The sequence below is a fragment of the Plecotus auritus genome (genome assembly GCF_963455305.1).
Source record: "Plecotus auritus genome assembly, chromosome: 7".
In the NCBI taxonomy this organism is placed as follows: domain Eukaryota; kingdom Metazoa; phylum Chordata; class Mammalia; order Chiroptera; family Vespertilionidae; genus Plecotus; species Plecotus auritus.
Window position 1 is genome coordinate 52,418,941 of NC_137774.1, and position 10,750 is coordinate 52,429,690.

The 10,750-nt window shown below is 36.5% G+C and overlaps 2 protein-coding genes across 2 annotated transcripts in view; both read left to right on the plus strand.

The window, feature by feature from the left end:
- LOC308252615 (zinc finger protein 624-like) overlaps positions 1–3,527 on the plus strand; it is a gene marked incomplete at its 3' end in the record, with an annotated part of 54,204 nt that extends 50,677 nt beyond the window's left edge. Inside the window, exons 5-7 of the mRNA XM_080677394.1 lie at positions 1,166–1,292; positions 1,937–2,032; positions 3,379–3,527. Coding sequence (XP_080533520.1) covers positions 1,166–1,292; positions 1,937–2,032; positions 3,379–3,527 — 372 coding nt within the window. The remainder of the gene's footprint in view (positions 1–1,165; positions 1,293–1,936; positions 2,033–3,378) is intronic.
- Positions 3,528–5,770: 2,243 nt separating this feature from the next.
- ZNF624 (zinc finger protein 624) lies at positions 5,771–8,274 on the plus strand. Its single transcript, XM_080678698.1, has one exon. The coding sequence runs from the start codon at positions 5,850–5,852 to the stop codon at positions 7,950–7,952; it is 2,103 nt and encodes a 700-aa protein (XP_080534824.1). The 5' UTR covers positions 5,771–5,849; the 3' UTR covers positions 7,953–8,274.
- Positions 8,275–10,750: the final 2,476 nt, after the last annotated feature.

Consider the following 10,750-nt stretch of genomic DNA (forward strand, 5'->3'; position numbering starts at 1 on the left):
TTTAGGTAGATCTGTAGAGCTATAAACTTCCCTCTCAGGACCGCTTTTATTGTGTCCCATAGATTTTGGATTGTTGTGTTTTTATTTTCATTAGTTTTCAGGATGTTTTTAATTTCTTCTTTGATCTCTTTTGTAACCCAATCATTGTTTAATAGCATGCTATTCAGCTTCCAAGTGTTACAATTTTTTGGATTGTTTTTATTGTAGTTTATTTCTTATATTATGCCATTGTGGTATGAGAAGATGCTTGATATAATTTCAGTCTTCTTGAATTTGGGGAGACTTTGCTTATGACCCAATATGTGGTCTATTTTTGAAAATGTCCCATGTGCACTTGAGAAGAACGTATATCCCATGGCTTTGGGGTGAAATGTTCTGAAGATGTCGATTTTGTTTATTTTTAGAGCAAATAGGCTTATAGATTATTTTTAATTTAAGTATTTCTTTTATAATACTATATTCACATGGTTCAAAAGTCAAATCTACAAAAGAAGAAATATTCAGTGGAGTCTGGCTTTTATTCCAATTTGCTGCTATTTTCTCCTTCCAATAGGTAAGATTAAAATTTTTTATGGTTTGTTCTTCTATTTTTTACACAGTTGCACATATATTTCATATTCTGACCAAAGAAGTTCCACAAAGTTCTGTGATTTTTTTATTTTTCAAGGAGAGAGCTTATAATCTTTTTCTGTCATCTGAATGACAAAATGTATCTTTTGACAAGCCATATTTTATAGATTGGAACTGAAAAAGAGTTTATATTATACATAAGCCAGGGTTTTTAAGAAGAAAGGATGCTTTGGGTGGAAACTAGTAGCTGTAATCAAATATTTTAAAGACTTTCTAGGGAAGGAGGAAAGCATGCTGTGTGACTCCAGATAATATAGTAGGTCCATTTTTTTTTGAAGTTATAGAAAGCCAGATTTGAATTCATCTGAAAAAAACCTGCTAGTAGATAAAACTAAAAATAGAATGGGCTTACTCTTATGGCTTTAAGTTCTTGTCACTGGGAAGATTCATACATCCTTTAAAGGTTGAACTGATTAACTTCTATAGTAATTTGGTGATTCTGGTTTCTGAAGTTCTTCCTCACTTCTGTATGAATTATTCTGCCTAACAGGTCTTATTGTATAGTCCCTGGGTGATCACGATGTATTTATTTTAGGAATCAGTGACATTTAAAGATGTGGCTATAGAATTCACATTGGAAGAGTGGAGGTTGATGGACCCTACACAGAGGGGCCTGCACAGGGATGTGATGCTAGAGAATTATAGGAATCTTGTCTCTCTGGGTAAGTATATGCATCTTCCCATTTGATCAGGTTTGCTGAATTTTGGCATTAAAATCTCATAATCTTAGGATCATATTGTTGGGATTAGCTATTCCTCACTCTTAACTAAATGGACTACCCATTGTAGAGTAAGAAATACATATTTCATTGGAATCTTGGAGATTGTTGACAATTCCTCAGATTTAGAACTAAAGTTTTCTCTAGTCACTTTCATAAGTATCTGTTTGTTCCTTTTCTTTCTAAGCAGATTATTCTCATGATCTGTTATCCCAACAAACTTGGCGTCAGTGTTGAACTTCGAAATACCTTTGTAATTCTCTATGACACCCATTATACAGTAGAATGTTCTACTGGTGGGAATGATCCACAACAGTGCTGTTCCATATGCCAAGCACTAGCCACTTGAGCACATGAAATGTGGCTAGTCCAATTGAAGAACTAAGTTTTAAATTTTATGTAATTTTAACTAATTCAAATTCAAATTTAAATAGCTACCTGAAACTATTGGTAATTGTTATTGGACAGCATATCTCTAGAACGTCCTACAATAGCCACTCTGCACAGGAGATTAAGAGCTGAGACTGAATTTGGCGATAGTTCTTCTCATAGGCACAATCAAATCCTATTCCTTTCTTTCTGAACAGGGCTTATAGTTTCCAAACCAGATATGATATCTTGTTTGAAGAATAAAAAAGGACCATGGGTGGTAGTGAGAGAAATTTCAAGAGCCCCCTATCCAGGTGAGTTCATAAGAACCAGGAAGATGGGATTTATTCCATGGATGAGTCAGAATATCTGAAATATTTTGGAGAGTATCTTTTCTCAAAGCTATCTCAGAGAAAAAGATTCTTTCTCTTCCTCTGTCCCTATACCTTTCTCCCTCTCCCTCCATTTCCTTCTCTTTTTCCCCTCTCCCCCTCTCTTAGTCCTCTACTTTTGGTTCCTGTCCATCCTACTTTGCTTTCTTGGATTAATGATTTTTTAATTAAATCTTTATTGTTGAAAGTATTACATATGTCCCCCTTTTCCCACCATTGACCCCTTCTAGCCCACTCTCTGCCCCAGGCCTTCACCACCCTATTGTCTGGGTCCATGGGTTATGCATATATGGATACAAGTTCTTTGGTTGATCTTTTCCCACCCAGCCACCCACCCCTATCTTCCCTCTGAGATTCCAAGTCTGCTCCATGCTTCTGTGTCTCTGGATCTATTTTGTTCATCAGTTTATTTTGTTCATTAGATGCCACATATGAGTGAGATCATATGATACTTGTCTTTCTCTGACTGGCTTATTTCACTTAGCATAATACTCTCCAGGTCCCTCCGTGCTGTCTCAAAGGGTAAGAGATCCTTCTTTTTTACTGCTGCATAGTATTCTATGGTGTAAATGTACCACAGCTTTTTTTATCCATTCATCTACTAATGGGCACTTGGGCTGTTTCCAGATCTTAGCTATTGAAAATTTCGCTGCTATGAACATAGGGATGCATACATTCTTGGATGCATTATTTTAATTACTGTTCCTTTATTCCTTCTTTATTCAAACATACATAAAATATTCCTTTCAGTTCTATTGTCTCCAATTAAATTTATATTTTTTCTTTGCTTAGTCATTATCTGATATGGTTTTCATTTATTAATTTTTCTGAAATGGCTTTCTTGAGAATCAACACTGATTTATTTTAAGCTAAATATACTTGATCATTATTTGACTTTCTTCATCTATAAGCCTGCTGAAACATTAGGGGTTCTTAATTGAGAATACAAACAAGCTTGGATATTGTGGACAATCTCTCAGATTTGGATTTTCAACTAATTAAGAATACAAACAAATCAGCTGAGAATCAAAATAAAGTATTTATATAATCAGTGTTTATTAAACATCTGTATACTGCGAACTTGGTTAGTGTTTCATGAAAAGACTGTGTATGCAAAGCAGCCCCAAATTCCAAAGGATTTGAGAGGCCAAAGAACAAAGCAGACATGTCTAGCTTGTCAGTTTAAAGAATTTTAATAGGGAGCTTACAGAAACACAGTCCTAGGTGGGTGCCAGACAACATGGATCCTTGCCCCATTCACCCCCCAGACCACCTGTTCTACACCTTCCTAAGAAACAGACCTATTACTTTTAAAGGAATGCAAGGTGATATAGGAGAACAAAAGGACCTGATAATAGGGGCTCTGGCCCCGGGGCAAGATAACATTGAGGGCACCTTTCCTAGGAGGAAGGACTAATGGTGGAGGAAGGATTAATGGTAATTCACGATTAACCTGGAGTCTCTATACACATTCATAGGGTTTCCAAGGGGAAAGGGGATGGGGTTAAGGCCTCAGAAAGATCAGTTTTAAAATGGAGCCAGCTATATATGCACAGTTAAGTACTAGTCTACAGCAGTAAGATGGACCAGGTCCCTGCCCTCATGAAGATTACTTTTTGAGAAATAGATAATTAACAGGTAAATGAACAAAAACAAGCTAAATAGTGATAGTAATAACTTTTAGCTGTGAGATAAACTGGGGGATATGAAAGAATAACTGGGATGGGAAATGAGGCTGCTGCCTTCAGATAGTGTGATCAAGGAAGGCTTCTGAGTAGGTGACATTTAAGTGGAAACTTGAAGGATCAGAAGAAGCCAGCCATGGGAAGAAGAAAAGAGGAACATTCCAGGCAAATAACCTGATACAGAAAAGAATGTAATGTGTTCTAGAAACCAACGGAAGCTGCTATGGTGAAGCATAAGTGTGCGGGAGGCTGGTATAGAATAAGATTAGAGACACAGGAGACTGCCTATTCAGGGGTTTGTAGATGATAGTAAGGAATATGGATTTTAATCAAAGTGAGTGTGAAGGCATTGAAAGATTTTAATCAAGGATAACCCTGTTTATGTAAATTGAATTTAAGGGCATAAAGCAAGTAATCAGTTGAGAGATTGTTAAAAATATTCTAGGCAAGAGATCATAGTAAATTTGATTAAGGATGATAGTAGTGGAGATGGAAAGAAATAAGTGCATTCTATTTCATTTGAGTATTCATTTTATTATGATGCCATCCATACTTGCATATGTGTTACTTATGTTGTTTTATATATTAAATAGTTATACTTTTTAAAAAAGTGAATGAAAAGTAGACATTGGAGATACCCAATGGGAGCTAAAGCTACTAAAGTGTCTAAAAAGGTAAAAGGGGATGGAAATCTAGAATGGAAAAGGGAATCTAGAATGGAATAGACAGGAAAGCCACCTCCCCTGTTGTATCACTAGGAAAGATGGAGAAGATATAGGCCAACTGGTAGTGGGAAGATGGAGGCATTTTATTTTAATAGCATCTATATTCTCAATAAAATGTAAAGCAAGACCATCAATTTATTGTGACAACAGTAAAGAGTTGAGAGAGGGGGAAAGTTATATATTTTATGGTACATAGAATTCACCAGGAAAGCCATGTTGACCTGAAGTTTTTATTGTGCAAGGCCTTTCATTACAGCTTCTATTCCTTTTGTAGTTATAGAACTATTTCCTATTTCTTTTTTTTTCAATAAATTGTGTTTATCTAGGGATTGATCTATCTAATCTAACATTTAAATTTTATGGCATTCTGTCCTTTGCTGATCTTTTAAATGCCTATGTGGATCTGAAGTGATGTCTCCAAAAATATGTCTGAGATTAATTGTTTTTGTCTCCTGTCTTTTATCTTAATCAGTCTTGCAACGGTTTATCAATCTTATTTGGCTTTTAAAGAATAATTTTTATAATTTCTATTGTGTGTTTAATTTGTTTCATTATGTCTCTTATTTCATTATTTTTACCTTCTTAGGGTTTAATTTACTGACCTGTTCTTACATCATTGATTTTCAGCCATTTTTAATATATTTAAGGTTACCAAAACTGTATCACATCTTTTTTTATATAGCACCTGCATAATTATTGAGTTCAAAGTATTTGATCATTTCTACTGTTATGTCTTTGGCCCTCAGGTTATTGTGCAGTATTTTTCTTTATTCTGAACTATATGGGGATTTTCTAGTAAGCTCCTTACCTTAAATGCAGTTGTGTCTCAGGTCAATGTTTCTCTCTCTCTCACCTCCCTCTCTTCAACTTTCTATAAATCAATGAAAAGAGTATCCTTGGGTGAGGATTTTAAAAAAGAGAAATTGAAGTTGACTCTAAAGAGAATGAGAAGAGAAATATTTGAGAGACTTAGATTCTAGGAGCATTACCATAAATGACTTTTTTGAATAGAGAAAAACTCCTTGAATTTACTATTTTGGTTCATTGCTCAACCAGCCTCCCTTAACTTTAGCTCCTTCTTCCTAGAAAACAAGGCCAATTTGCAAGCAGTTAAAAACAACATATTCATTGTCAGCCCAAGTTTTCCTCTTATTCAGTTCAGTGATAACATAGAAAATAGACTCATTTGATTTTTCTTTTTCCCCTCCCCCAGAGTTGGAGACCAAACCAGCAACCAAGAATGCTATACTAACAGAGGATATCTCTGAGGATTTTTCACAGGAGACCATAGTAGAGAAACTTTCAGAGAATGGTCTATGGGACTCCAGAATGGGAGGATTATGGAAATGGAATGACAGAATATTGAGACTGCAAAATAGTCATGAGAGTCGGAGCCAAAAAATAGTTACACAGAAGAAAGTTCACACTGGCCAAAGAGGCATTAAATTTGGGTCTATTTTTTGTCCAGAACCAGGAGTTATCACAGAAGAGCTCCATAGCAAATGCCAAAATCATGAGGAAAATTTCACAGAGAATTTAGATTTGAATAAAGATACCCATTTGGGGAAGAAATATTGCAAGGATACAGAAGGCAGCAATGCTATAAGGCTTACTTCAGAACTTACTTTAGGGGAAAAAAACAATAATAAAGAAAAACCCTATAAATGTAGTACATGTGAAAAGGCCTTTTGTTATAGGTCATTACTCATTCAACATCAGAGAACTCACACTAAAGAAAAAACTTATGAATGTAATGAATGTGGGAAAATGTTTAGTCAGCCTTCATATCTTAGTCAACATAAAAAAATTCACACTGGAGAAAAACCCTATAAGTGTAATGAATGTGGAAAGGCCTTTATTGCTTCTTCATCACTGATGGTACATCAGAGAATTCATACTAAGGAAAAACCTTATCAGTGTAATGTCTGTGGAAAATCTTTTAGCCAGTGTGCACGCCTTAATCAGCACCAGAGAATTCAAACTGGAGAGAAGCCCTATAAATGTAGTGAATGTGGGAAGGCTTTTAGTGATAAATCAAAACTTGCACGACATCAAGAAACTCACAATGGAGAGAAACCCTACAAATGTAATGATTGTGGGAAAGCCTTCAGGAATAAGTCATATCTTAGTGTACATCTGAAGACCCATACAGAAGAGAAACCATATAAATGCAATGAGTGTGGGAAATCCTTCAAGAATACCACAATTTTTAATGTTCATCAGAGAGTTCATACTGGAGAGAAGCCCTTTAGATGTAATGAATGTGGAAAAGCCTATAGAAGTAATTCAAGCCTTATTGTACATATAAGAACTCATACTGGGGAAAAACCCTATGAATGTAATGAATGTGGGAAAGCATTCAATCGTATAGCAAATTTCACAGAACATCAGAGAATTCATACGGGAGAAAAACCTTATAAATGTAATGAATGTGGGAAAGCATTCATTAATTATTCATGCCTTACAGTACACCACAGAATGCATACAGGAGAGAAACCTTATAAATGTAGTGAATGTGGAAAGGCCTTCATGCGTTCCTCATCTCTAATTATACATCAACGAATTCACACTGAAGAGAAACCTTATCTATGTAATGAATGTGGGGAATCTTTCAGAATAAAATCACACTTAACTGTACATGAGAGGATTCATACAGGAGAGAAACCATATAAATGTACTGACTGTGAAAGGGCATTCACCAAAATGGTAAATCTTAAGGAGCATCAGAAAATTCATACTGGAGTGAAACCCTATAAATGCTGTGATTGTGGAAAATCCTTCAGGACTAAGTCATACCTTATTGTACATCAAAGGACCCATACTGGAGAAAAACCATATAAATGTAATGAATGTGAGAAAGCTTTTACTAATACATCACAGCTTACTGTGCACCAAAGAAGGCATACTGGAGAAAAACCCTATAAATGTAATGAATGTGGAAAGGTTTTCACAAGTAACTCAGGATTTAACACCCATCAGAGAACACATACCGGAGAGAAACCATTTAAATGTAATGACTGTGGGAAAGCATTTAGCCAGATGATACATGTCACAGAACATCAGAAAATCCATAGTGGAGAGAAACCCTATAAATGTGATGTGTGTGGAAAAGCCTTCAGGAGGGGTTCATACCTTACAGTGCATTGGAGAACACATACTGGAGAAAAGCCCTATACATGTAAAGAATGTGGAAAAGGTTGTATTACTCTCTCACAGCTAACTCTACATCAGCGAATTCATACTGGGGAGAAGCCCTATAAATGTGAAGAATGTGGGAAAGCCTTCAGAACAAACTCAGACTTTACTGTACACCTGAGGATGCATACTGGAGAAAAACCCTATAAATGTAATGAATGTGGAAAAACCTTTAGGAGTAGCTCAAGCTTTACTGTACATCAAAGAGTACATCAGAGAGGAACTCAGTTAATATAGAGAATAATAAGTCATGCAGTTGTCTATAAGAAAAGTCATAATCTGTATATATAATGAATGTGGGAAGACTTTTAGGAATCAATTTGCCAGAAAATACACACAGAAAAAATAGTCTATAAACATATGATTGAGGAAAAGCAATCATATTAAATCTTAGAAGTTATAAGAAAATTCACAATGGAGTGCAATAATGGACAAATGAAAGCCTTCATCCAGATTTGATGCTTTATTCATGTAACAGGTTATCTTTAATGAATTGCCTATATACTTTTGCCTTTTTTTCTATTGGTTTGACTGTCTAATAAATCTTTATATATTTTAGATATTCATCCTTTGTCATTTGTGTGGCAGTAGTTTTTCTTAATCTAGCACTTGTCTTTATATTTTCATATAATAGAAGTCACCATATTTTTTATAGTAAAACATATTTTTTATTTTTCATTTCTTTCTTGATGTACTATTTTAGTTAAAGGGTCTCCTTAATTCCTAGGTTATACATTAGTCTCCTAAATTTGTTTCTAACATTCTGATAATTTTATTTTTTACATTGAAGTCTTTAACCCTTCTGGACTGGAGGGCTATTGATAGAAGATCAACTCCAAATGGCCATTAACCTATGAAAATACTATGAACCTAAATAGTTCAGGGAAATGCAAATTACAACATCCTCTGAGATATCACTTTCACTTCATGGAGTTGGCAAAATTAAAAGATCTTTTGTGAGTGGGGTTTGGGAAACCATGTACTCGTACCAGAAAGTTAAAAATAAAAAGCTTTGACCCAGAAGTCTGTTCCACAGAAATAACAGCATTAATGCATAAGAATACACATAAAGACAAAATGAATGGCTACTAATAGGAGAATGGTTGGATGAATTGTGATATATCCTGATGTGCAGAATAGCATGAGAGTAATTTTTTAAATGAGTTATATCTACAATAATTGATTCCAAGGCATTTCCATAATCTTTAGTAACTGCTTTCTTTTTTTTAAAATATATTTTATTGATATTTTATAGAGAAGAAGGGAGAGGGATAGAGAGCTAGAAACATCGATGAGAGAGAAACATCGATCAGCTGCCTCCTGCACACCTCCCACTGGGGATGTGCCCACAACCAAGGTACATGCCCTTGACCGGAATCGAACCTGGGACCCTTCAGTCCGCAGGCCGACACTCTATCCACTGAGCCAAACCGGTTTCGGCAGTAACTGCTTTCTTACAGATATGTATATGTATATTTTATTTTTGTTAAATAAGTACACCCATTTTTGTATGTATGTGATTAGATGAACATGGAAACAGGTATAGAAGAATCTACACCAGACAGTTAACATTGGTTAACTTGAAGGGAGGCAGAGAAGAGGAGAAGTAGGTGATGAGTAAGGGAAAAGACAGGAAAAAGAGAAATGAAAGTGCAGCATGTATGGTACAAAATTCTTTGTAAAATTACGTATTTGTGTGAACTTTTGAGAGCCATGAATGAAGGGATGGTCTCCAAAACTTAATGATGGCTGTTTCAGAGTTGGTGGAGTATCAAGTGTTTTTTGTTTAACTTTCTGCACTTTCCTATATATTTTTTTGTTTTTCTTTCCAATGATCATATAATATTTATATGAATAGGAAAAACCTATTTTCCCTGTGAAGCTAATTCATTGGACACCTGCTATATGCTAGGAATCACCCTGGATGCTGGATGTACATTGGTGGGGGGAGGTCTGGTCATGGACCTGAGAATGTGGGAATTGGTTTTGATGCTGCCTAGATTCCAATGTTACACAGCACCTCATTCCCCCAACCCTCTGTGTTTCATTTGGAGGAGGTAATAGAAATTGTATATAGATGGAAAACATATCCAAGAATATCTAGACTTGTGTCCATGCTGTAGAGAAGAAGACCGCAAGCCTCAGAAGTTCCACTTTCAACATGGTGCCAAAATAAAGGTCATAATGGTAACAAGTTCTGTGTATAGCCTCACAGAACATTGGAGTATATAGAGAGGAAATAGACCAGGACTCCCAAGTCCACATTGAAGGCTAGGAATACTGAGAGTCCTAGGAAACCAGAAGCTGTGAACCTGATACCAGAAGGCTCTAACAGACCATGAGCCTGATACCGAGAGAGAACAAGGCATGATGAGCTATGCTTCAGTGAAGACTGAAGGAAAGAAAGTCAGATGTTCCTCTTACAATGTGTACAATGAACAAGTACATCTATACTAATAAAAGGGTAATATGCTAATTAGATCGGGTTGACCAGACATCTTCCGGTCGTCTGGTCCTCCTTCCGGACAAGCCACAGTGGCGGGGGCCGAGGCAGAGGCGGTTAGGGGTGATCAGGCCAGCAGGGGAAGACGGTTGGGGCAATCAGGCCAGCAGGGGAGGACAGTTAGGGGCGATCAGGCTGGCAGGCAGAGGCAGTTAGGGGTGATCAGGCTGGCAGGCAGAGGTGGTTAGGGGCGATCAGGCAGGCAGGCAGGTGAGTGGTTAGGAGCCAGTGGTCTCGGATTGCGAGAAGGATGTCTGACTGCCAGGATCAGGCCTTAACCAGCAGTCAGACATCCCCCAAGGGGTCCTGGATTGGAGAGGGTGCAGGCTGGGCTGAGGGGACCCTCGTGTACTGGGCCTCTAGTATTTAATATTGGGAAGGAGATAGTGGATAAATTATATCAGCTACCTCCCATTATAAATAATTTGACATTGCAGTTAAAATGACCATTTCCAGTTAAATTTTAATAGTGAAATCTATTAACTATTACCAAGAGACTTACCTTCTTTGGATATAACATACCACTCTCTGA

Coding starts and splice junctions, on each gene's coding strand:
- ZNF624 (XM_080678698.1), top strand. CDS start 5,850: ATGGGAGGATTATGGAAATGGAATGACAGAATATTGAGACTGCAAAAT.